The sequence below is a fragment of the Panicum hallii genome, chromosome 9, assembly GCF_002211085.1.
Source record: "Panicum hallii strain FIL2 chromosome 9, PHallii_v3.1, whole genome shotgun sequence".
In the NCBI taxonomy this organism is placed as follows: domain Eukaryota; kingdom Viridiplantae; phylum Streptophyta; class Magnoliopsida; order Poales; family Poaceae; genus Panicum; species Panicum hallii.
In genome coordinates this window covers 61,570,744-61,597,464 of record NC_038050.1, presented here as the reverse complement: position 1 = coordinate 61,597,464, position 26,721 = coordinate 61,570,744, and the positions used below count along the sequence as shown (strand labels likewise).

At 52.3% G+C, this 26,721-nt stretch overlaps 3 protein-coding genes, 1 long non-coding RNA gene and 1 pseudogene across 4 annotated transcripts; 2 read left to right on the top strand and 3 right to left on the bottom strand.

The window, feature by feature from the left end:
- Nucleotides 1-1,442: 1,442 nt before the first annotated feature.
- Nucleotides 1,443-9,915, top strand: LOC112876657 (cytochrome P450 71A1-like). The gene is made up of 2 exons (XM_025940812.1): nucleotides 1,443-2,655; nucleotides 9,160-9,915. The coding sequence occupies exons 1-2, from the start codon at nucleotides 1,519-1,521 to the stop codon at nucleotides 9,793-9,795; spliced, it is 1,773 nt and encodes a 590-aa protein (XP_025796597.1). The 5' UTR covers nucleotides 1,443-1,518; the 3' UTR covers nucleotides 9,796-9,915.
- Nucleotides 9,916-10,832: 917 nt separating this feature from the next.
- LOC112876664 (probable NADPH:quinone oxidoreductase 1) lies at nucleotides 10,833-12,029 on the bottom strand. The gene is made up of 3 exons (XM_025940822.1): nucleotides 11,812-12,029; nucleotides 11,504-11,701; nucleotides 10,833-11,392 (listed from the first exon to the last, which is right to left on the bottom strand). The coding sequence occupies exons 1-3, from the start codon at nucleotides 11,903-11,905 to the stop codon at nucleotides 11,085-11,087; spliced, it is 600 nt and encodes a 199-aa protein (XP_025796607.1). The 5' UTR covers nucleotides 11,906-12,029; the 3' UTR covers nucleotides 10,833-11,084.
- Nucleotides 12,030-13,023: 994 nt separating this feature from the next.
- Nucleotides 13,024-16,987, top strand: LOC112876662. The gene is made up of 4 exons (XM_025940819.1): nucleotides 13,024-13,979; nucleotides 15,894-16,101; nucleotides 16,262-16,391; nucleotides 16,488-16,987. The coding sequence occupies exons 1-4, from the start codon at nucleotides 13,171-13,173 to the stop codon at nucleotides 16,727-16,729; spliced, it is 1,389 nt and encodes a 462-aa protein (XP_025796604.1). The 5' UTR covers nucleotides 13,024-13,170; the 3' UTR covers nucleotides 16,730-16,987.
- On the bottom strand, nucleotides 15,748-16,517 carry LOC112876668. The gene is made up of 2 exons (XR_003225354.1): nucleotides 16,313-16,517; nucleotides 15,748-16,128 (listed from the first exon to the last, which is right to left on the bottom strand). It is a non-coding gene; the product is annotated as an uncharacterized LOC112876668 (long non-coding RNA).
- A 334-nt stretch (nucleotides 16,988-17,321) lies between the features above and the next one.
- LOC112876658 lies at nucleotides 17,322-25,195 on the bottom strand (annotated as a pseudogene).
- Between the last annotated feature and the right edge of the window lie 1,526 nt (nucleotides 25,196-26,721).

Sequence of the window (26,721 nt, the reverse complement as noted above, 5' to 3'; positions counted from 1 at the left end):
CGGTCTTTGTCATACCCGTGCCGGCCTGACCCAAGCACAACACAGCACGGTCTTTGCCGTGCCCATGCCGGCCGGCCCGCGCCTCGTGCCGTGCTTGGGCTGAGATCTCGGCACATGGGCTATTACACGGTTAGCAGCTGAATTAATAAGGATTATAATTTCAGCCCACCAAATCAAACTTCCACCTCCAGCCCACATATATATACATATTTCCATCTCTTCAAACCCTAGCTCCCACCCCCAAACACACCCTACTCCCTCACCCACCCTCACCGTAGCGCTGCCGCCTAACCTTCTCTCCGCGCCGCGCGGCGGCGGCGGCCGACACCTCTTCCCCTCTGCCGTGGCCGGCCTGCTCTCCTCACTGCGTTTGGCGCCAACGCCCCTCCAGTCTTCCTCCCTCTCTCACGCGGCGATCGGCCGGCTCCCTATGCGCACCGGCAACTCCTCCCCTCCCCCACGATGGCATCGGCACCTCCTCCCCTTCGCGCGCAACACCGCCACGGACGAGCGGCAAAGTAGCCCGCGTCTAGCCACCCCTCCTCTCCCTGCGTAGCCGGCCATCGGCCCTCTGCTCTGCTCGGTTTTCCTCCCCTCTCATGACGCGGGCATGCGTGGGCTAAGACTACCATGTGCCGTGCCTAGGCCAGTAGCTCAACTCGTGGGTGTGACACAGCCTGTGTATTAGTCATGTCTAAACAGGTCGTGCCTTGCCGGACCGTGCTGGGTTGTCGGGCCATCTGTTTGGCCAACTATAAACCCGACCCAGATATCGCCATATGTACATGGAAGATTAGACAAGTAAGATGTCAGTTTTCCAACAGTGCCATAGTTGAATAAGCATTTTTTATTTACTTTCATAAGGACTTGAAGTGAGATAAGAAAGAGAAGAATTTTCCCGCAAACCATAGCGACTAGCTAGTATTAAAACAAAAGGGTTTCCTTTTACAGTAGCGGTTTTTTTAATCAGTAGCGGGGTTGGAAAGTAAAGAAAGCCAAACCCTATAATTTTGTAGGAAGGGACTGATTTAAAATTCTTTTTTTTTCCTTTGTACACCACCTCCACCCAATCCTTGAAGATACGAAGCAATCTTATATAAACTTATAAAGACCGGGTATGTTTGGATGGTTTAGACTTAAATGCTAAATTTTAGTACTTTTATTCTTACTAAAATTTTTAAATTTTGATTAAAATTTAGCTTATTCCATTAGCACTTCTATTTGGATAGATTAATGCTAAAATTTACTACCTCCATCCCACAAATACAAATTTATTTTGACTTTTCTAAATACATACATTTTGCTATGCACGTAGATGTACACTATGTCTAGATATATAAAAAATTTATGTGTCTAAAAATATCAAAATGAATTGTAATTTAGAAACGAAAGGAGCAATATTTTTGGATATTTGCACTTGGATGCAAACACTCTGTAAGGTTGATATAGCCCAATCCCGTCGTTTAAACGAGAGTGGACCGAGGGAATGAAATCTAGACGTTGAACTAGACTATCATCATGCGATCGGACGGCAGCAGGTCGTTCACGGTTCCTGCTCTCTCCAAAAGCTACAACTCGGGTCGATACATCAGCTCCAGACGGAGCCGACGGTTCCTTTCTGTCCAGAGCTGTGATATTGCGGCTTACGTGGGCAATCACTTCACTAGTTCAAGTGTTCAACAGATGAACAAGAAAGCCCCGTCCCCTCCCATCTTGTGTCCCCCCATGGAGCTACCACCGGCGGCCTCCTTCGTCGCCGTCGCGCTCGCCACCGTGCTCCTTCTCATAACCATCCTCCGCCGCTGGAAGCACAAGCGCCGGTACAACCTCCCGCCGGGCCCTCGGCCATGGCCGGTGATCGGCAACCTCAACCTGATGGGCGCGCTCCCGCACCGATCCGTCCATGCGCTCTCCAAGCGGTACGGGCCGCTCATGTCCCTCCGGTTCGGTTCCTTCCCCGTCGTCGTCGGCTCGTCGGTGGATGCCGCCCGGTCCATCCTCAAGACCCACGACCTGGCGTTCATCGACCGCCCGAGGATGGCGTCCGGCAGGTACACCGGCTACAGCTACTCCGACGTGCTCTGGGCGCCCTACGGCGCGTACTGGCGCCAAGCGCGCAGGCTTTGGAAGACCGAGATCCTGAGCGCGAGGCAGCTCAGGTCGCACGAGCACGTCCGCGACGAGGAGGTGCGTGCCATGTTGCGCGACCTCTACGAGCACGGGCCGGCGGCGGCGACGGCGGGGAGCGCGGTGGTGCTCTTGGACCACCTCCTCATGGTGAACCTCAACGCGATCTCGCGCATGGTGCTGGGCAAGAAGTACGTTGTCCATGGCGGTGCTGGTGCAGGGTCGGCGACGACGCCGGAGGAGTTCAAGTGGATGATCGATGAGTTCTTCTTCCTCAGCGGCGCGCTCAACGTCGGGGACATGATCCCGTGGCTAAGCTGGCTGGACCCGCAGATCAAGAGGATCAAGAGGCTGGGCGAGATGTTCGACCGGTTCCTTGAGCAAGTGCTGGACGAGCACGACGAGCGGCGGCGGGTGGAGGGCGAGGAGTTTGCTGCCATGGACATGGTGGACTTGCTGCTGGGTCTCGCTGAAGACCCAAACCTCGAGATCCCGATTGGGCGGGATGGCGTCAAGGGCTTCACGCTGGTAGGACTGGATACTCACTAATTAATTCGGTCCGTTCTGACTCATTTCAGTAATCTAAGATTGCACCTAACAACTTGCTACATTATGCAAAACTACATTTGAATTTGTTTTCTATATATGTTAAAAGTAATCCAAAGTACAAGTATTTGAATTCATTTATCCTTTTTATAAGGTATTTTTGAAAATATTTCCATAAACATTTTAGTAAATATCATTGCATTGGTCTAGACGTTTACTAGTCATATTTCTGTTTTCTCTTTTTTTTAATACTTAAGAATAATATGTGTGGTGAGTCATTACAAACTTTCCACATCAAATGCTCATGCTCTGAACTCTCTCTCTCTCTCTCTATCTCTTTCTCTCTCTATATATATATATATAAAAGCTGAACACGTGGAAACTACATCATCACTAGATTTTTTTTATTAAAATGCGTTCATAACATATATAGTCAACGGACCTAGGGGTGCTGAGCCTCTTTTTTATTAAACTGACTTCATATTTTATATGTGAAACTAAAAGACTAGTAATACATTTAGACATACATGAGTTCAGGGACTGCACCCCTGTAGATCCGCCCCATAGTGCTTTCCTTTTGGCAAAATAGCCAAATTCATCCCTGAACTATCGCGTCCGGCTCAAATTCATCCTTGAACTTTCAAAAGGTCCAATTTAGTCCCTGAACTATAAATTCGGTTTCGTCCCTGTGCTGAGCTGGCGTTGACACCGTCTACTGCCTCCTGCACTTTCCATCCATTGGGTTTACAGCAAACGCTGAAATGTCCGTTTTACCCCTGTTTTTTTTCTCAGTACATCGGCCCTCCCTCTCCCACGCAGCCCACTCGCTCCCTCTCGCCCCGCCCGCCGCCCCGCAGACCCCCGCCCACCCCCCCCCCCCCCGCGCACCGCCGGCCGCCGCCCCGCGCCCCCGCCCCCGCCCCCGCGCCCGCAGACCCCCGCCGCCAGCAGCCCCGCCCCCGCCGCCCGCAGCCCCGCCCCCGCGCGCCCGCAGACCCCCGCCGCCCGCCGCTCGCGGCCCCGCGCCCCCGCGCCCCAGCCCCCGCGCGCCCGCAGACCCCCGCCGCCCGCCGCTCGCGGCCCCGCGCCCCCGCGCCCCAGCCCCCGCCGCCCGCAGACCCCCGCCGCCCGCCGCTCGCGGCCCCGCGCCCCCGCGCCCCAGCCCCCGCCGCCCGCAGACCCCGCCCGCGCCCCCGCTCCCGCGCGCCCCCGCCCCCGCCGCCCGCCGCCCGCGGCCCCGCGCCCCAGCCCCCGCCGCCCGCAGACCCCGCCCCGCGCGCCCGCAGACCCCGCCCCGCGCCCCCGCTCCCGCGCGCCCGCAGACCCCGCCCCGCGCGCCCCCGCGCCCCAGCCGCCCGCCGCCCGCGGCCCCGCGCCCGCCCCGCCGCCAGCAGACCCCGCCCCCGCGTGCCCGCCCCCGCCGCCCGCAGCCCCCGCCCCCTCGCGCCGCCGGCCGCCAACCGCCGCCCGCGGCCCCGCGCCCCCGCCCCCGCCCGCCGCGGATGCTTCTGGGACCTGGAACGAGGTAAGAACAAGAACAAGGTAAGAGAGAATTGGAGTTCTGGGTATGGGGTTATATGGTTCCAATGAACCCGGATTAGATTTGGAAAGATTGATTAATCAATCATACCCTGCAACATTGGAAATACTACTGTATTTTGGCTTCCTTATTGCTTATGCTGTCAAATTGCTGATTATACCTCTACATACGTGGTTACCATAACATACCTCTTCACTAGAATTCGGTTGGTGCCCTTATGTTTCAGGACTGGAAATGTTCCGAGAAGGATGTTGATGATCTTCCACTGATTGATCTGGAAGCGATCCTAGCCGCCACGGCGCCACCGACAACTTTGCGGTCTGCGGAGGAGAACAAGCTTGGAGAAGGTGGATTTGGCCCGGTTTATTTGGTAAAAATAAAAAAAATTACAGTGGACTATCTACCTTGGCAAACTACCATTGGGATCGTAATTCATACACTATTCCTTAATGTACACGCGCATTATTAATGATAGGGAAAGTTTGAGGATGGGCAAAAAGTAGCAGTGAAGACTGAAGAGGATGTCCCAGAGATCAGTCATCATTCTGCTCGTGGGATCTAAATTTGATTTCTGTTTTTGGTGGAATTTGACGAAGAACTAGATCTGTAGGGTGGAATTAACATGGGAGATGATGAGGTATTGACTGTTCGATTTCATTTCAATGGGGATTTTGTTCTTGACGGGTCACAGATGCAATATTGCAATGGGGATTTGGGAGTATCACACATAGATAAGGATAAATTATCAATCCCAGAGCTGAATGGTCATTTGTTAGATCACACCACCTTTCATAGATCTGTTAGGATGTACTGGTTACCAGTTGGTGCAAAGCTAAATAGTGGAATGAGGCTGCTTGTAGATGATAAGTCCTGCATGGATTTGCTTGATGAGATAGGATCTGCAGGTGTTGTGGACATATACACTGAACTAAATGAGTTGGACATGAGTGCCAATGAAGGCACAGAGACACAATATGGAGATGAGGACGTCTTTGCCTTATTCAGAGATGAGAACATTATGGATTTGAATGAACAAGAAGGTAACCAAAGCCGAAAACGAAATGATGGAAAGGGTGACCAACATGCCGAAAATGAGAAAGAAGAATTAGGAAGCGAGTTTGATGCCACAGGATTTACAACTGATGAAGATGATGAAGTAAGGGAGATAAGAAATAAATACAAAGAGTTTATGTCGGCTGCGAGGAAGGGAGGAGACATTGGATTGGATGCTCCCATTTTTTTGGATGTCCCTGGTGGTAGTGATGTAAACAATATTGGTGAAGCCAGTGAAGGTGGTGATGGCATTGCATACTTTGATTCAGATCATGATGCATCATATGATGAGGATAGTGATGGTGTTTCTAGGAGAAGGAATTGCAGGTTTCCAATATTTGATAGTCATGCTGAGACTCCACATTTTGCAGTCGACATGTGCTTTAGAGGAAGGGATCAATTGAAAGATGCAATAGAAAGGTATGCATTGAAGATGAAGGTAAATATCAGATATCCCAAGAATGATAAGCAGAGGCTAAGGGCTGTATGCAGGTGGAAGGGATGTCCCTGGGTTCTCCATGCTTCATACAACTCAAGGACAGATTGGTTTCAGATTGTGACATATAATCCAAATCATGCATGCTGCCCAGAACTTAAAAATAAAAGGTTATCTACAAAAAGAATATGTGACAACTATGAGAGTACTATCAAAGCTAATCCAGCATGGAAAGCTAGAGCAATGAAAGAGACCGTGCAAGAAGACATGGGTGTTGATGTGTCAATCACAATGATTAAGAGGGCGAAGGCAAGGGTTGTCAAGAAGATGATGGATTGTCAGACTGGCGAGTACTCAAAGTTGTTTGACTATGCACTGGAACTGAAGCGAAGTAATCCTGGAACCAGTGTGCATATTGCTTTAGATCCTGAAGAAACTGACCATGTATTTCAGAGAATGTACATCTGTTTGGATGCATGTCGAAGGGGATTCTTGGATGGATGTAGGAGAGTTATTGGGCTTGATGGTTGCTTTCTTAAGGGGCCTATGAAAGGTGAGTTGCTGTCAGCTGTTGGAAGGGATGCCAATAATCAGATTTACCCAATAGCTTGGGCTGTTGTCGAATATGAGAATAAAAATTCATGGGCTTGGTTTCTTGGGCATCTTCAGAAAGATATCCGTATCCCTTATGGTGCTGAAGGATGGGTTTTTATAACCGACAAACAAAAGGTAATTGGGACCACAACCTATGACATGTATGCCACTGAGATATTTAGAATTGGATAATAACATTTATGACATGTTATTGCAGGGTCTTCTAAGTGTAGTGAATGAGATATTTCCATTAGCAGAGCATAGGATGTGTGCACGACACATTTATGCCAACTGGAGGAAAAAACATAGGCTACAAGAGTACCAAAAGAGGTTCTGGAAGATTGCAAAGGCTTCAAGTGAGATGTTGTTTAATCATTACAAGAACAAACTCGCCAACAAAACTCCTAGAGGATGGAAAGATTTGCAGAATACAGACCCCATACATTGGTGCCGAGCTTGGTTCAAGGTGGGATCCAATTGTGAATCTGTTGATAACAACATGAGTGAATCATTTAATAGTTGGATTATAGAAGCAAGGTTCAAGCCTATCTTGACTATGTTGGAGGACATAAGGATCCTTGTGACCAGAAGAATCCAAGAGAATCGGAGCAACAGTGAAAGGTGGTTAATGGAAATATGCCCCAACATTATCAGGAAGGTCTGTAAGATCAGGCATAGGACCCAGTACTGTCATGTCTTGTGGAACGGTGAAGCTGGTTTTGAAGTGAGAGATAAAAAATGGAGGTTCACAGTTGATCTCAACAACAAAACATGCTCATGCAGATATTGGCAAGTTTCTGGGATTCCATGTGCACATGCTTGTGCTGCCCTGTTCAAGATGTCTGAAGAACCTAATAAATATGTGCACAACTGTTTCTCTCTTGAGGCATACAAGAGGACATATCAGCATGTCCTGCAACCTGTAGAGCATGAGTCGGCATGGCCTGTGTCCCCAAATCCTAAACCATTGCCTCCTAGAGTCAAAAAGATGCCAGGCCGGCCAAAGAAAAATAGAAGAAAAGATCCTTCAGAGCCAAAGAAATCAAGCACTAAATCAGATGTGGCCGATGCAAAAGGGATGGCCACAACTCCAGGACATGCCCTAGGATGATGGTGTTTATCCTTTCGAGTTATTATCATGTCATTTGTTTGCTGCTTCCAGATGCACTAACTTTTGGTGCTTAACTGCAGGGAAGGTCAGTGCCACAACCAAATCCTTCACAACAGCATGCTACCAATGCAACGAGTCAAGCAATGGTACCTGCATCAGACGAGCAGCGTAAAGGAAAGCGTCCAGTACCACCTTCAATCCACACAAATTCATCTGCCAATTCATCATATATTCAGGTTAGCAAATTTCAAAGAAGTGATTATGGAAGATAAAATTTTAGTAAACTAATTCCTTTCCATATCTTCTTTTCTCAGTCTAGCAATAAGAAACAAAAGGTGTCTAAGTCAAACTCTAGAGCCATTGCTGAAGCATCTGCAAAGGCAGCTGCTGGTGGGACTGCATCTATTACAATCGAGACAAGTGCTGGCATGGTTGCTGGGACATATGCAAAGGCAACCATCAATGTTTCGGGAGCAACCGGCACAGCCAAAATTCGATCCACTTCAACTGGTCATGGAAACAGCTTAGGAAAACGCAATGTCATCAGGGAAGAGCATCATGTAGTTTGAGTGCCAGTGCATGGCACATGTATCATTTGGCATGTTCTGTCACTTTTAAACTGGCATGTTCTGTCACTTTCGATGAACAAGTACTTTATTTATTTCAACAAGACATGGTTACAATTGTTGCAACATCATTTCATACTTGCATTTTACATTACAAAATGAGCCATAGGCCTCCAGCGGGATACAAACAAAAATGAGCCATAGGAAATCCATGTATCCTGAACAATCCCATTTGTGGTTGGCCAACTCATTTTTGTATCCTGAACAACTCATTTTTGGCCAACACATTTTACATTACAAAATGAGCCATAGGCCGCACATGTATCCTGAAGATTGTTGAACAAGAACAAGGGCTGCCTGGGAGAGGGAGGGCTGATGTACTGAGAAAAAAACAGGGGTAAATTGGACATTTCAGCGTTTGCTGTAACGGAAAGTGCAGGAGGCAGTAGACGGTGTCAACGCCAGCTCAGCACAGGACAAAACTGGACCAATGGAGATAGTTCAGGGACTAAATTGGACCTTTTGAAAGTTCAAGGACGAATTTGAGCCAGACACGATAGTTCAGGGATGAATTTGGCTATTTTGCCTTTCCTTTTCGTATAGTAGTTTATTAAGGGCCTGTTTAGATCAGGGCGCGAAAAGGCAAAAAAGTTTTTTGCAAAAGAATCTTGTCAATTTGAAGTACTAAATGAAGTCTATTTACAAAACTTTTTGCACAGATGGGTTGTAAATCGCGAGACGAATCTAATGATGCTAATTAATCCATGATTAAGCAATAATTAGCGGATGGTTACTGTAGCATCACTGTTGCAAAACATGGATTAAGTAGGCTCATTAGATTCGTCTCACGATTTACAGCCCATCCATGCAAAAAGTTTTGTAAATAGACTTCATTTAGTACTTCAAATTAGCAAGATTCCTTTGGCATCTTTGCGTTTACAGGTTTTTTGCGTTTTTGCGCTGGGAACTAAACAGGCCCTAAGCAAACGGAGTGGTCTAGATGCACAAAATTCTGCCAATAATTGATGAGTTGGGCATCTAAGGTATGGGATAGCTGGGATAATGTTTTATATTCCTTTCTCCGAAAGAAGTTGCACAAATTATTTTGTTGTACACGCAGGAGTTCTAGACCAGTATCAAAAGGAGTAGTGGTTATTCTTTTGTTATAACGATGAGGTTCTTGTAGGACCTCATCGTTGGCGGCACAGACACCTCGTCTGTGACCATCGAATGGGCCATGTCGGAGCTCCTCAGGAGTCCTGATACCCTCACCAAGGCCACCGAGGAGCTAGACCGCGTCATCGGCCGCGAACGCCTTGTCACGGAGGGGGACATCCCGAACCTCCCGTACATGGAGGCCATCGTCAAGGAGACCATGCGCCTGCACCCGGTGACGCCATTGCTGGCGCCGCGGATGTCCCGAGAGGACGCATCCATGGGCAGCTACGACATTCCAACGGGCACGCTCGTGTTCGTCAACGTCTGGGCCATCGGCCGTGACCCTGCCGTGTGGGGGCATGACGCCGACGAGTTCCGGCCGGAGAGGTTCGTCGGGAGCAGCTTGGACGTGAAGGGGCAAGACTTTGAGCTGCTGCCGTTCGGCTCCGGGCGTCGGATGTGCCCTGGCATTGGGCTTGGGCTAAAGATGGTGCAAGTGGTCCTAGCAAACCTGGTGCACGGCTTTGCATGGAGGCTTCCCGATGGCATGGCGAAGGAGGAGCTGAGCATGGAGGAGAAGTTCGGGTTGTCCATGCCGCGCATGGTCCCGCTCGAAGCCGTCCCGGAGCCTAGGCTTCCGGATTACCTATATGCGGGGCCATGATGCATATGTTTGCGCCTCGCCTGCATTATTATCTCAATATCTCTGCGTGTATGTGAACAACAAGCATGTTGCATCTGTTTGATCCGAAAATAAAGACACCGTGCCTATGGTTATCAACTACTCCACTATCTGTGGAAAAAAATTCCGTGAAAGGATCTCGATAGAATTAATTAGAGCCTGTTTGGTAGAGCTCCATCTGATTTTGATTCTCTATGAGAGTTGATTCTTTGAGAAAAGTGATTATGAAAGTGATTCTCTTTGATTTTCTAGCATAAACTTTTAAAATCAGAATGAAGAATCACTTTATAAAATAGGAGAAGCTACTTTTTTCAGCTCCTAACCTCACAGAATCACTTCACAAAATCAGCATATGGTCACTTTTCTCTGAAAAATTATTTGGGAGAGCTCCTGCTGGATTCAGCGGAGAATTAGCTCTGAGAGCTTTGCCAAACGCACCCTTAGCACCAGTGCGCGTTCTTGCCTCGCCCTAGAATGTTAGAGCGTCGTTGGCGTCACAAGTCAAAGTGTAGGAAGTGATGCCCCAAATGAAGAATGGATGCCGAGGTGTCACTACAAGCTCACGCTATGGCATGACCCGATCATATACGTCTGATCAGCATCGGAGGGCTGATATTAAACCACATCACTTGAGAGCTGATATGATGTGGCTCACTCTCAACCCTCCGTTGTTGATCCAATGGCTGTGAGTGTGGGTGGGCATCTAACCTATGCTCAAGTATATAACTTTTTTAAAAAACATAATATGTGTCGATCATGTGCAGGTCGTCTACCACTGGATGAATAATTAGTTATAAATGCGTGCAACCGTGCTCAATCGAAGACTCAACCCTACGGCGCATACTGTTTATGTGGCAGCAATAGTCGGATCAGGCAAGTTTTCCAAAGTGCATATCAGAATGGCAGAGAGTAGGGATCGCATGGTTTCCATCGGTTTCTTCATCCTCGCACAAAGGATCATCCAAAGTAGTCATTGGTCCAATTCAGGCACCGGGGTCTTTTGATTCTAGGGAAGCCACTGAATTTAACAGGACTAGAAGGTACTGCGTTATTTAACGATTCCGATTCAATATTTGAAAGAGGTACAAGATCAAGTCATCAAACACTACGCACGTTGAGGAGTAGCTTGTTCTCCCGGCCCCATGGGCCGGTTTGATCATAAGGGGTTTGTTCCAGGCATACTCATACAGGCGTTGAAGGGAAACGCAGATTATTGGCAGAGCACGGTACAGGTACTACGGTGATCCGTCGGCGACTCGATCGGTTCAACTTCAATCCTTGTTCTGGAGCCTGAGGGTGAAGGCTTGGAGCGACAGGAGCACCTTCCCGAGGCGCTCCCTGGTCTCGGCGTGGATCAGGTTGCCGTCGGCGTCGAAGAACCTGTCCGGGTCGTCGAACGCGAAGACGAAGAGCTCCGGCTTGTTGAGGAAGTGGATGTCCAGGAACACCCCGACCTGGCGCAGGTGGTAGCTCGACCTGCCGCCGCCGAAGTTGCCCCCCGCGCAGACGATGGCGGCGGGCTTGTCCGCCCAGCAGTTGACGCCTCTGGAGGCCCAGTCCAGCGCGTTCTTCAGCGGGCCTGCGTACATTGTTTTTTTTTGCTTTGCAATGAGCTGGTGGCACGTACTAGTTACTACTATAGAAGCAAAGAAAGAGAGTGAGAGAGAGAACGTGATGTATAAGTGCGTACTGGTGATGGAGTAGTTGTACTCTGGCGACGCGAAGAGGAAGCAGTCGGCGTCGCGGACCTTGGCGCGGAACGCCTCGACGGCGGGCGGGAAGCCCCGGCCGCCGTCGGTCTCGAGGTCTGTGTTGAGCATCGGCAGGTCGGCGACGTCCACGTCGTCGACGCGAAGCCCCGGGATGGACTCCTCGCACACCTCCGCGGCTGCTCGGTCAATTGCCAGCATGATGTGGTGTTTATTAGCAGGAAGAGGACGGAAACGAGGAGTGAAGAGCAGAACGAACGCCGGTGAACTGGTGGTGGTGAGGCTGTACCGGCGCGGATGAGGCCGCGGTGCCAGGAGGCCTTGCGGATGGAGCCGCAGATGGCGGCCACGCGGAGGACGGGCTTCGCCGCCGGCGCTTCCATCCTCGACGCAGCGTCGCACTGGTCTTCAGTTCCTCACTCCTCAGTAGTCAGTGCTGCTTGTCGTCCTCCTGCCTCGAGCACACTCTTGCTCTCGAGCTCAGCCAGTAAATAGAGGGGACGTAGAGCTGGAGGCGCATGATAGCCGGCGGCGGCGAGATTAGTGGTTGGTGACGACCATCACCCGAGTAAACAAGTTAACAACCACCGCTTTTACGCTACTAATTAATCAACATAAGTACTGTATGCCTCAGGTGAATTTTGTATTCGGGCGGGAAGTTGCCTAGCCTGTCCCCTCTGTACCTGGTCGGGCCGGGCGAGGCTGAGATCACCCGTGAGCTCATGAGTGAGGTCATGAGTGGCATCGTTTTCGATGGTACTACTGGTATAGGGTACGGCTCACGGGCCGGAAGAGTACCGAGAGAGCTCAAGAACAAAACTCTCTCACGTGGATCGGCTAGCAGGCTGCAGAGCCCGTAGCTGGCCTTTTACTGGCTGGTCCATTAATGGGCCGGCCAGCCGACATGCTGGTTTCGATACATATTCATTTTTTTTCACCTGTCCGTGTGTTCATTTTGGAAACCCTTTGCACCTCAATTAACAAAATAAAGCAAGACCGCACATAAGTGTATTTAGATTTTTATTAAAAAAATAAGCAATTTGAGTTGCTATTTCAATGGATCAAATATACTACTTCGAAGAATCACACTAATTAAGTTCAGTTCGCCATGCTATCTCTGTCCCTTGTGAATGAATGCTCAAAAAAAAAAAAAACTTGTGAATGGATGTCTCCTAAGGATTAGACGGGTAGATCATGCCTAGACAGTTCTCCTGATTTATGTTTCGGAGTTCAGATGAAGCTGATAAGCGCCACACATCCAGCCATACTGGCAAAGTTGTAAAAGCCACCGTTTCTGAAGGCCGGCAAGCATTGACCCACACCTGTCAGGGAGCAGTTGAGGTCTTGAGGATGATGAAAGGTATGGGATGGCCCACATGAGAAACCGGTCAGAATCGCCCGTCTCCGCGGATCACCTGATCATGTCAACTGCTGCAACACTATACACACGTTGCATACGTAGACAGGAAGGCCGGTGTTGAAGGGGTCGATTCAGTGACCTGCTTATTGCCAAGCTCCCCTGCTCCCGACGTATGTGTGAATCGTGTAGCCTTCGCCGTCGCGCGATGAGAGTGCAGCCACGAGCATAGGCTGCGTGCTTGCCATCCGACTAAGATATAGGCGTGCGCCGTCCTCGGCGCCTCCGGCCATGTCGACGGTGAAGGACGCGCTCCAGCGCCTCATCGACGGCCTCCGCTCGCTGCCACCACGTCGTCGGACCGGGCGCCGCGCGAGCGCCGGCACCAGCAGCTCCAAGGGGCCCCGGGTCGTCGTCATCCGCCGGCCCGCCTCGGGGAGCCCAGACCGCGCCGCGGCGCAGCAACAACAAGCGGCGTCCTCGGCACCGGTCACCATCCGCGTGGCCACCTTCAACGCCGCCATGTTCTCCATGGCGCCGGCAGTCCCGCCGGCAGCGGATGACGACGACGAGGAGGAGCACCGGCGAGGCACTGCCGCCCCCGGTGCGTGGCGGCGGCGGCGGCAGCAGCAGCCGAGGAAGGGGATCCTGAAGGCGCAGGGCCCGCCGTCCCCGGCGAAGCAGCTGCGCGTGTCCATCAACCTCCAGGACGACGAGATCGCGGAGTCGGAGAGGGGCAGGATGAACGCCGCCGGGGGAGCCAGCAGCAGCAACGGCGGCGGCGCCTGGAAGGGGAAGGCGGTGGCGGCGGGGGACGCGACGTCGAGCGCGAGGGTGCCGGAGTGGAGGAGGTCGTTGTCGCGGAGGACGAGGAGCGTGGCGGAGGTGCTGCGGGAGGTGGGCGCCGACATCGTCGGGCTGCAGAACGTGCGCGCCGAGCAGGGGCGCAGGATGCGGCCGCTGTCGGACCTCGCCGAGGGGCTCGGCATGCGCTACGTCTTCGCGGAGAGCTGGGCGCCCGAGTACGGCAACGCCGTGCTCTCCCGCTGGCCTATCAAGCGGTGGAAGGCGCACCGCGTCGCTGACCAGTCCGACTTCCGGTGAGCCCCAACAAGCCGCTCCAATCTCCGCACGCATGGCCATTGTTGCTCATTACCTTTAGCTCCTCGGTTTAATCTCTTGCGATCTCCAATTCCCCATATATGCACCTATACCATGATGAACGGCTTTAGTTAATTAATTTGATCCAATGTGCGCGTGAACAACCTTCAGATTTTCCGTGTTGCCTAATTTTGTCCTGTAGAATCTAGGCACTGTCTTTCAAGAAAAAAAAGAATCCAGACATTGAATCAAATCATTACACGGAAATAGACGAGAAGGACAAAGCATGCAGCATCTTTTGATGTCCTCTTCAAGCAGTGCATGCTCCATAATTTCTCGCTTCTTGCATGCTATGGGTCATTGATTCATGATTGTAGGTAGATTAGATGCATTCGTACACATAAAAGGAGGATTATTAATCGTACATACGCCTTTTTACAGTGGTCTTAATTTATAAATCAAATATGAGTAGGTCCTTTGCACAAAATAAACGGCCTTGCCGGGTGAACTAGCTTAGCTACTAGAATATCCATGCTACCAGGTTTTGTAAACTTTAGTAGAGTTCATATCAATCAATATAAATGCATATATCAAAATCAGCTATATGTGCATGAAGTTTATATTACAAGATTTATTTAAAAAATATTGTCACACAAAATAATTTTATTGCTGCATATTAACATAAAGGTATAAGAACAAGTGGTTAAAGTTGTATCTTGCAGGAAGGGAAAAAATGAAATCGTTGAAACAGAAAATGCAGGTAGCCCGTATAGTCAAGCAGTGTTGTTGTTGAAGGTGATGGGTTTTGATAAGGTTGCCACTAGCTTTTTGCATTAATAAAATGAGTACATGTCATGCATAGTGGCTAAGATGGATATATCGATAGAAATCGTCAACGGGAGATACAAAAAGGGATTAACAACTGCGCTTAGAATATCAGAAACCTAGTATCATTGGTTCATTATGGCGGAACAAAGCCAAAATGGGGTAAAGGTCTAATAAGGGACCTACACAGTAGCACCTTTCTTATCCTTCGTCACCAAAAAGTAGCAAGTTTCGAGCAAAATACGATGCTGACAACAAACTCGAGATGAGCAGCGTATCCTTTGATGAGCAGCCCCGAGATTGATTACGGAACAAGTATAGTTCAAATGCTGAGCAAAAGTCAGATGGTTCGTCCACTTTTTGATTAGGTCAGATCATGCCTTGCGATTTAATTTTTAAAATCAAGGATTAGGTGAGCTGCTCCAAAAGCGTAGATGGTGATATGTATACATATACTTGGAATTTATGGCTGTTGGGAAGTCCAGACTCCGTGAAAAACAAAACTTACATTCTCCATCAGAGAACAGAGTATACAAAACCACAACATTGGGATCAAATTATTCTTGGCCATCTTTATATTCTTCTAGGCACATCAATATAAGATTACGAAAGGGCAGCTACGGATCTATTCGCATAGTTTGTGTTTTGGATTTTGAAAAATAGAAGGGCCAAAATCACTAGCAAATAATTATCTAGCTCCTTAATGATCGTTTAGCTCGGTTATATGAAACATAGTTTATATACTTTTTATAAAATATTTTTTTCTCCATAGGTTAAGATCCTCTCCTTTCCAAAATGTAGGGTGCAGTTTTAAAAAATACGTTTTAGCTACTAACTTGCCTTATATATTACATTGCCCATGACAATAAAGTAATGATAATGGGGAATTGTTTTTTAAACATTGATCCAATCATACCGATACTTTGTCAAAAGATCTAGAGATTGTTAAGATAAATGTTTGTCAAAGATCATAAGTGTGTATTTGACATACAACGAGAAATGTAGTGAAAAAAGGAAATAAATCTACTTGTGACGGGGAAGTATAGTAATTAACAAACAGCTGAACAGTGTATTGTGCAAGAGAGCAGGAACGTACTGAGGGTCACTGTGGATGTGCCGGGAGCAGGGGAGGTGAACTTCCACTGCACCCATCTGGACCACCTCGACGAGGGCTTGAGGATGAAGCAGGTCAACTCCATCCTGCGATCGGCCGATGGCCACCACATCCTCGCCGGCGGCCTGAATGCGCTCGACCCCACGGACTACTCCGCCGACCGCTGGGCCGACATTGTTAAGGTACAATCATGGCGAGATCGACGCTGTCTAATAAGAAACCGTTAACGTGACTACATCTGCCACAAACACCTGAAAAACTTCTGATCATGCCCAATTCTGAACTTCTGAAATACTACATCTGATCATGGCTCGTTCTGAACTTCTGGTGACCCGATCGTAGTTCTACGAGGAGATCGGCAAGCCGACGCCCAAGACGGAGGTGATGAGGTACCTGAAGGCGAAGCGCTACGTCGACGCCAAGGACTTCGCCGGAGAGTGTGAGGCCGTGGTGGTGGTGGCCAAAGGCCAAGGTGAGTTCAGTCAGAGTCGGACGACAGATCGAGGCCAGCTCGGGCCTGAGAGTTTCAGCCAATTCTGCCGGCTGATGTGCTCCCCTGAATTTGCAGACGTGCAGGGGACGTGCAAGTACGGCACGAGGGTCGACTACATCCTGGCGTCGCCCAACTCTCCCTACAAGTTCGTCCCCGGGTCGTACGCCGTCGTCTCCTCGAAAGGGACGTCCGATCACCACATCGTCAAGGCAGACGTAACTGTCGCCGCCGGCGGTGGCGGTGCGCGCAGCTTCCGGAGGCAGAGGGTGGTCAGGATGAGCAAGGGATCGACGAAGGGGATATGGGCGGCTAGATAGCCCTGGTTTCTTGGTGATTTCTGTCGGTGGACTTCTTGTAGTATAATTTTGTGCGGCGCAAAGTTGACGACATTTCTCTAGAAAAGGATAGGGAGCTCAATGCGAAAGTTTTTGCGGCTCAACAATGGGCACCACTTGCAGCCGAGGATACAGGATAAGAGTGGATGTGGCTGAGACAAAGGTGGTCGGACGCAGGCTAGATGAGGTTGGGTGCCCCGTGCCCATCAAAGCTTTCTAATTATTTGCTCTTTCTCCTTTTCTGTATTGTTTGTTCTCCAAAACTTATATTTTTCCAAAGTCAAAATTTCACATAATAAGGAAAATTGGACATCTAGAAATCTATATTCAAGATGACGAGGACAGCTCACAGCTCTAATGTTTTGGACGACGTATACCTTACTGAAACTTCTTTTGCAAGTTTTTTTTTTCAGAACACATTACATGTATGTTTCTAAAAAAAATCCAACTGACTGACAGCAGAGAGATAGCAGTCCAGTGTCAATTTGCTGCGACTCCGTCGCATTTCCCAGTTTCCCGTTACGTTTTCTACAACAGAAATATATACTTCAAGTCTGTTCCGTAATCATTTCTCTTTCAAACTAGGCCATGCCCATCCCAACAATTTTTACTTGGGCCCTATTTGGTTGGTCCAAAATCCAAAGTTCAAATTAGGACACTGTTGATCATAAACTTGAAGTATGCTGAAAGAAGACCTTGACTGAAAGTACATATATTCGTAGCTACTCAATGCTTAGTAGTGTCTCTTAAGTCTTATCCAAACACCAACATGCTAAACGCTCAAAAATTTTGCATGTGGATCCTCCACCCTTGCAGCCACGGGAACGATTGTTGGTCGCCGGACGGCGGTGAGCGTCGGCGAGCAGGACACGAGCAGCAACGGTGGTGAACACGAACTCACGCGAAACACTTGGACACACAGGTTTGGTGCTGCGATGAAGTGGCAGCGTTTTCTGTTCTTAGCTTTCTCATTTATTGGAGAGCACAGAAGAGCAGCACGATCACAGCGTGTCCGTGCGGGAAATCAGCGCGTCCATCCCCACGCCTCCGCAACGGCAGCCATGCTTGCATGCCCAGGTTAGTGGACGAGCGAGTCTCGCGCCACGATCTCCTACGCGCGCGGCAGCCACAGCCCGGTGCTCGCGCGCATGCATCAACTGAAAAACAAACATGCAGTCCTATCTAACATGCACAAGATTACTAACAAATTCTCCTCCTAATTCTTGTGCATGTGATTTACATCAATGACCCCGATCTTAGAGCGCAACCAGCAGAAGCGTTCCTTTCCCAGGGCCTTTGTCAACATGTCCGCCAGCTGCTCTGTTGTCCCAATGGACTCAAGTCGCACCCGGTCCTCCTCGACGCACTCTCCGATGTAGTGATAGCTTGCTGCGGTCGTGGAACACCGGGTTCTTGCTTAGTGCAATGGCGGATTGATTGTCGATCTTCAGTGTGGTTGCGCTGGCCTTCTCGCCTTTGAGCTCTGCAAGAAGCCGCGCCAACCAGGTTGCTTGACATGCTACAGTAGCTGCAGCTATATATTCAGCCTCACAAGAGGATAAAGCTACAACTCTCTGTTTCTGAGATTGCCAAGTGATGAGATTGTTGCCAAGGAAGAAGAAGACTCCAGTAGTGCTCTTCCGTGTCAACGTCACCGGCCAGATCACTATCACTATAGCCAACGAGTTGTGCTTGCTTCTTCCGAGTATAATGACAGCCAAAATGCGGGGTACCAGCAACATACCTCAACACTCGCTTGACAGTTGCCATATGCTCCATTGTTGGTGCCTCCATAAACCGACTGATGTGGCCGACTGAATATGCCAGGTCTGGCCTTGAGTTCACCAGATATCGCAGGGAGCCCACAATGCTTCTATAGACTGTAGGGTCAACAGCACTAGCAGTGCTCACCTTGCTCAATTTCACTCGTGGCTCCATTGGGACTTGACTTGGATTACACCCAGTCATGCCTGCATTCTCCAGTATCTTAGCTGCATAGGCACACTAACTTACAGTTATACCTGTCTCTGTTTGTGCCACCTCAAGCCCGAGATAGTAGTGGAGAAGACCCAAGTCACTCATCTTGAATGTTGCCTGCATCTCTGCCTTGAACACATCAATGTCAGCTTGGTTCCCTCCGGTGATCACAAGATCATCCACATAAACCCCCACGACAAGGCGTCGACTCTGTTCGCCGTGGAGGTAGACAGCATGCTCATAAGAACTCCTCTGGAAGCTGAGGTTGATCAGCGACTCATCCAGTTTGGAGTACCAGGCGCGTGGGGCTTGACGGAGTCCATAGAGAGCTTTGACGAGGTGCAGCACCTTGCGTTCATGCCCCTTGAGGACAAAGCCTGGGGGCTGCTCAACGTACACCTCTTCCTGGAGAACACCATTGAGGAATGCGGACTTGACATCCATGTGATGCACTGCCCAGCCTTCAGAGGCAGCATGGGCAAGCAACAGCCGGACGGACTCAAGTCGTGCAACTGGGGCGAAGACTTCATCAAAGTCAACTCCTTGGCGCTGGACATATCCCTTGGCGACGAGCCGAGCCTTGTGCTTGGTGATGACCCCGGCTGCGTCCTTCTTGGTCTTGTAGACCCACTTGAGGCCGATCGGCCTCGTGTGTAGTGGCAGCTCGACCAGCTCCCAGGTGCCGCTCGCCTCGATGGACATCATCTCGTCCAGCATCGCGTGGCGCCAGCACTCATGGTGCAGCGCCTCCTCATACGACGTCGGCTCGGCGTCGCTTGCTAGCAGCAGCCGCTCCTCCAATTCCCATGCAGCGAGCCCGGGTGCCGCAGACTCCCCAAGCACGTTGTCGATGTAGCGGAAACGAAGGGGTGCACCGTCATCATGGTCGGCGTCCAGCTGCTCACTGAACCCAACACTTGGTGGTGAGGCGAACTCGATGCCCTGCTGCGGCTGTGGGCTCGATGTTGTGGAAGCAAAGCCGCTGGTAGGTGCATTCGCCATGGACCTGTCCATGACTGGTGGCGACGAAGATGATGATGGAGCTGCTGAGGACGAGCCTGACGTAGAGCCTGCAGCTGGGATGCTTGTCGTCTTTGTACTAGTGGTGGTGATCACGGCGGGCTCCTGAGGGTCGAACTCCTGGATGATGAACTCGCCGGGGTCGACATTGTGTTCAGCGGACCAGGTCCACTGCGCCGCCTCATCGAAGACGATGTCGCGGCTGATGTGGATGCGCCGGGTCATCGTATCGTAGGTGCGATACGCCTTGGAGCCCGGCTCGTACCCGACGAAGATCATGCGCCGGCTGCGGTCATCCAGCTTCCTTAGATTTGGCGCGGTCACCTTGACGTGGGCGATGCACCCGAACGTGCGGAGGTGATGCACCCCCGGCGAGCTTCCTGTCCAGAGCTCGTATGGCGTCTTTCCTCTAGTGGCTTTGCACGACGACCGATTTAGGAGGTACACTGCCATCGTGACAGCCTCCCCCAGAATACGCCAGGGAGCGCCTTGGCCTTCAACATACTGCGTGCTGTGCCCACGACAGTTTGGTTCCGGTGCTCCACCATGCCGTTCTGTTGGGGTGTGTACGGCGCCGTGAGCTCGCGTCGCATGCCGAGCTGGGCGCAGTATGCAGTAAAGTCCGCTGCGGCAAACTCTCCTCCGCAATCCGTGCGGAGAGCCTTGACCTTCTTCCCTGTCTTGCGTTCTGCCGTGGCCTGAATGTGCTTGATGGCCGTCGCAGCAGCATCCTTGGATGGCAGCAAGGAGATCCACATATATCGGGAGTAATCATCAACAAGCAGAAGAAAGTACCGGTTGCCGCTGGGTGTCGCCAGCGTGATGGGACCACAAATGTCGCCGTGGAGGAGTTGGAGCACCTCTGTTGAACGCCCGAGCGCCTTCTTCGGGAACGGCGCTCGATGTTGCTTGCCGGCAAGGCAGGCCTCGCAAACCTGCTCCACCTGATTGAGCAGGGGCAGGCCGCGAACCAGCTCCTCCCGCGCCATTTTGCGCAGAGCGGCAAAGTGGATATGGTCGAACCGAGAGTGCCAAGTCCAGGAGTCGTCGTCGGTGCACGCCGCTAGGCAGACCGGGCGTGCGATGGTGACGTCGAGCACGTACAGCCTACCTGGGCTGCGGGGAATCTTCGCGAGCAGGCGCCGCTCCTCGTCGCGGATGCGCATCACGCCGTCCTCTATGAGCACCTGGTAGCCGCCTTCGTCGAGCTGGCCGATAGAGATGATGTTGGTGGTGAGGCGCGGTAGGTAGTAGACGTTGGGGAGTGACCGGTGCTCCCTATTCTTGTAGGAGAAAAGCACGGTGCCGGTTCCCTCGATCTGCACGATGGAGCCGTCGCCGAAGCGGACGGACCCGGTGATGCCGCTGTCGAGGTTGGCGAAGGCGGCCCTGGATCCCGACATATGGTTGGAGGTGCCGGTGTCCAGGATCCATCTCCGCGGATCCAGGTCCTCCTTGGAGTCGAGGACCGCGAAGACTTTCTTCTCGATGAGGTGCAGGACGGCGCCGTCGCGACACGGAGCCGGCGGAGCTTGTGACGGCTGTACGGGCGCAGCAGGTGGAGGCTGTTGCGAGCTCTGCTGCTCGTGGGCCGTAGCAACAGCCAACATAAGTGTGGGCTCATCGTCTTGGGCCACATGGGCCTGCTCCTCCTTCTTCTTGCTGCGGCAATCTCGGGCCCAATGGCCCTTGTTCCCACAACGTGGGCAGGGATCCTCTGGGAGCGTGCGGCCGGCGCACGAGCCTGCCTGTGAATCGCCATGGCCGCCGGAGCCGCGCCCGCGACCCCGGCCACGACGCTTGCCACGGCTGCCGGAGCTCGACCCGCCGCGGGTGGACCCTTGGTCCTTCCTCTTGTACCGCTCAACCCACTGCTCCTCAGTGAGCAGCAGTTTGCTGTCGGCGGTCTGTTGTGCAGGTGGCTCGACGTCGTCGGCAGCCTTCAACCTCCCTATAACCTCCTCGATTGACAGCTTTGAGATGTCAAGTAAGGTTTCAATGGAGATTACCAGCTGCTTGTAGCGGGGACGCACAACACGCAAGTACTTGGCCACCACTTTCTCGTCAGGCACCGGGTCGCCCAACGTCACCAGGCGCTGCACGATGCCGGTCAGGCGCAAGGCGAAGTTCTCGATGGGTTCACCATCACGGAGGGCGATGGACTCGTACTTGGTGCGGAGGTTTTGCGTTGTTGCCTTCCGCACACGGTCGTCATCGATGCGGAGAGTCTTGATGGCCTCCCAGGCTTCCTTGGCGGACTCTTTGGCCACCAGGATCGGGATCATCTCCGCCGGAACACCGCTGCAAATCGCGTCGAGTGCGCTGCGGTCGTCGTCGTAGTCGGCGTCAGCGAACTCGATGGCATTCCACAGGTGGCGCGCTTGCATCTTCAGCTGCATGCGAAGCGACCACTCATGATAGTTTGTCTTCGTCAATTGCGGCCAGCTGCCGGAGCTCCCGCCCTCACGGATGATGCGCTCGACGACGACTTTCCGCGGACGGCGTGCATCCCGGGTGTGCGAACGACGTGCATCGCGCGTGTGTGATCGGCGCGGTGGAGAACGGCTCGGGGTCGGCGTGCACTGCGGCGACTTGCCTTTCAGCGAGCGTGACGGGGTCTTGTTGCCCCCCGACGTGCCAACCTTGCTCGGCGTCTGGCCACGGCGCGGCGGCGATGTCATCGCGGCGCAGGTCCCGTCTTATGGCTCTGACACCAATTGTTGGTCGCCGGACGGCGGTGAGCGTCGGCGAGGCGAGCAGGACACGAGCAGCGACGGTGGTGAACACAAACTCACGCGAAACACTTGGACACGCAGGTTTGGTGCTGCGATGAAGTGGCAACGTTTTCTGTTCTTAGCTTTCTCATTTATTGGAGAGCACAGAAGAGCAGCACGATCACAGCGTGTCCGTGGGGGAAATCAGCGCGTCCATCCCCGCGCCTCCGCAACGGCAGCCATGCTTGCATGCCCAGGTTCGTGGACGAGCGAGTCTCGCGCCACGACCTCCTACGCGCGCGGCAGCCACAGCCCGGTGCTCGCGCGCATGCATCAACTGAAAAACAAACATGCAGTCCTATCTAACATGCACAAGATTACTAACAACGATTGCGTTGGCAGTTGGCTGCGTGCAAGATATACAGATTTAAACAGCAGGGCCGTCGAGGAAGAGGGAGACGACGAGGTCCCTGAGGTCGCCGGCGAAGGTGTAGGCGTCCCTGCCGCCGAGGTATGTGACCTCCAGCGTCTTGGTGAGGTTCACCACCAGCCGTGCGGCCGGCAGCAGCTCGCCGCCCACCTCCATGCACGACCGGTTGATCGTCCGCCACGCGTGCTCGGCCATGCCGGCGATCGCCGCCGCGGATTCCTCCCCGGACACGCCGCGCTCCCTGGAGTAGCACTCCACCGAGCTCGCCGCGTCCTTCTTGTTCTTCCCCTTCCTGTACGACGCGATGTCGTTGAGGAAACGGGCGACCTCCCCGCTGGCGCTGACCACGGGGGGCACACCGATCGCCCACTCGAAGGCCTCCCGTGTCGCCAGGTCGCCGGCGCCCATGAGCAGCACCACGGCTAGCGTCGGGAAGCCCGACGACATGACCGACACCTCCACGTGCTCTTCGAAGCTCGGAGCGTACTTCTCACTGGACCACTTGGCCTCGTCCAGATAGTACTTGGATGACAGCTTAAACTGCACGAAATAGAGATATACATTTTTACTACTAATTCGATCGTAGAAACGCGTTTTTAGTTGTACATCATCATTGGCAACTGCATGCCTTACCGCTTTCTTTGCATAGGGGACACGGTACTTCTCATCAGGCTGCAGACTATCCTCGGATTCTTGAAAGGTCTTCAGAAGATTGATGTAGAACATTTTCATGTACTCTGGAAGGGTAGAAACAGCGCTTTCATCCCATCTGCAGATTAATGGCACATGATAATAACCGAATAATCAGATAACTGAACCTCTATCTTTTATAACAGTACTGCTTCTACTACAGTTTTGTTGAGATTGGATTTTCCAGATAATTTCCAAATAAAACACCCTATGTACCTTTGTATGGCTTCGTTGAGTACATGACACTCCTCTAGCGTAGCATACACATCGTAAGTATCATCCATCAGTGACAGCATTCCAAACGTCTTGGCAAACAGCATTCTCGCACGGGAGTACTCCTCCTCATGGAACACCCCACAGGTCCAGAAGTAGTTCTCCACCAGGCGGTCTCGTGCGTAGCTCAGCTTCACATCCCCATAAACCTCCTTCCACCACCTGCAAATCGAACCAAATTAAAGGCCAACAGATCATCAGCAACCATCATACGCATGCGCGTGCCTTCAAGAAATTAAATTTTAATTTACGCATGTGTACTTACAAGGACAGGGCCCTGAGCTCCTTGAGGTGAAGAGCCCTGACGAGGTCGAAGTCGAGCCTCGCGAGCTCCAGGGCCATGGGGTCGTGCCCCTCCTCCTTCTCGTACTCAGCGATGTAGCGCACCGTCTCCAGCCGCTTGGGGAGCCGCGGGAGAGGGATGTCGAGGGCGCGGGACACCTGCTCCGCCATGGGCGACGCGAGCTTGCCTCTCATGGACTCGAGGTGGCGCCTGGAGAAGGAGATGGCCTCGTCGAGGACCCGCTCGCCGGGCGTCGCCATGTGGGCCGCGTTGTACAGGCTCAGCAGCCCCCGGGTCGCTGCTCAGACTTGCTCTGAAACTGCCCGTGTCATCTCTGAACCTGTCGAACACATCTGCAGATCGAGAGAGGTATCTGCATCTCAATATTTATATAGTAAATTGCTAATATTTGCTCAACGCAAATGGCATAGTGTTTGTTTCAGTAGCAACAAGCCTAGCTTCGTCTCTCGTCAAGGACCCAAGTAGTACCTGCAGAGACCCAGAAGCCATGTTGCCTGAGCAGGCGAAAGCGAAGCGCGACGACGCGGAGGTCGCTGTCCTTGCAGCTCCCCGAGCCTGAATCCAAGCGGCTCTCCCCACTGAGGACGCCTCGTAACGCGGCGTCGATCTCCTCGCGGAAGTGGGTGTCCACGCCGAGGCGCTCGAGCGTGTCCACCAGCGTCACCGTCTCCGCCACGCTCGCGGCCTCGCCGCCGGCCTCAATAAGCACGCGGCGGCGCAGCTCGCCCTTGAGCTGCTCCGCCCGCTCTCGCATCCGCCCCTCCGCCTCCTGCAATGCAGGCCTGCAAACTCAGTACATGGAGTTGCAAGCTGGGAATGGGATCGATTGGTGATACAAGAAGTGAATGTGCGGACCTGTGAGAGCGGTGGGGCGTGGGTGATGAAGAAGTCGCCCCACGCGCAGGGCTCGAAGCCCGTGAGCCCGGCGGCGCCCGTCATCTCCACGCCGGCAGGAGGAGACGCGGCCTCGCTCGCAGCCATGGACACCAGCGATGCGATGCGTGTGTGTCTCCTGACCTGCAATAAGCTCTCAGCTGGCTTGCTGCTTGCAGGCTAGCTAGCTAGGCTGCTCTGGTCTCTCCATCGTCGATGGACGACACCTAGTCATAGAGCCAGCCAGCGACGCGGCGGAGTGGAACCCTGATGATCGAATCCAACGTGATTATATATTGAGAACACCGTACCCCTGGGCAAAAAGGTACTATACATGTTTGCTGTTGCATTGGACTGAACCGATGATCCTCTTCCTTCTCTAGCTTCTCTTAATTATTCTCCAGTTCTTGAAAATCCAAGTTGTTAATGATGGCTTTTCAAAAAAAATGCTTATCGAAAAAGTTGTTAACGATGCCGTCACCACCATTATACCCTTGTACTTCGCTACACTTATGCACATATGGTACGTACTGAACATAACATATACTGGCTCATCCTCGTCGAAATAGCTTAATCTTTCTTAGCGCATGAAACCTACGCGATTTAATTTGTGGATTCTTTCTATTCTCACATCAGCTGCGTAGTGGAATTGGCGGGCTACTGGGCCCTGCTGGCTGGCTACTGGCACTGGGCCTTGTTAGAAAAGTCAGAAGCAGCGCGTGTCGACCCGTGGGTTATCAGCCCATGGCCGTGCGTGGGGATGGGCCGGAGCGCGCTCGGCCTCTCGAGGCGCCGACGAATCGAAATGTTCTTTTTAGAAGGAAAAAAAAACGCCGCCTCTGACCCGGCCTCGACATCGCCGTCGTCCGCCCCACGGCCGGGGAGTGGGGACGGAGGCGCACGTCAGCCGCCGGCCGCTGCCGCGCTAATGGAATCAGGCCCCACGCGCGCCCGCCGTGGACGTGTGTGGATAAGGAGAGGCCAGGTCCGGGGCCGTTGGATCGACGGCCCCGCCACGCGTGCGTGTCCGTAGCCCGGCGCGCACGGCACCAAGCGCGCGGCGCCTCGTTTCTTCCCGGTTCGGACTATGACCAACGCGCGCCGTCCAATCCGGTCGCGGCCGTGGTGGACTGGTGGTGGCTTTCTTCATGGCTTGCACGCCAACGCCGATGCGCTGGCGGGGCGAGACCACCGGCGGCGGCCGTGGCACAGTGGCAGCAGCAGCATCTATCTACTTGCTGTATCAAAAATTGCAGCAACGCATGCAGATGGCTAGTTGGTGGACGACGAGTCGACGACGGGCCGGTTTGTTTTCTGTCACTTTCAACGTGGAGACGTAGTCGCCTGCCTGCTGCATGTTGCGCTGCAGCCTTCAGATTGGCATCCTTTTTCTTCTGAAAACCAAAAACATCCAGCTCCCATAAAAAACAAACAAACATCCAGCTCCAACTTATCCTTGATTTAGTATCTTCCTCCCACCGCCTTCATGAAACCTAAGCTTCCACGCTACGAACAATATCATCATGATACAGCCGCGAAAGTAAAACAGTACATGGATGACCTATTGACCTGATGCAGAGATCGGAAATGGAAGCAATGCAGCTGAAACTGCACAGCTTGCTTGGAACGAATCTCCTCCAGGCTCCCGCTATGCTGGCTCCGTGGGTATATCCTGCTCTGAATTCTGATACCC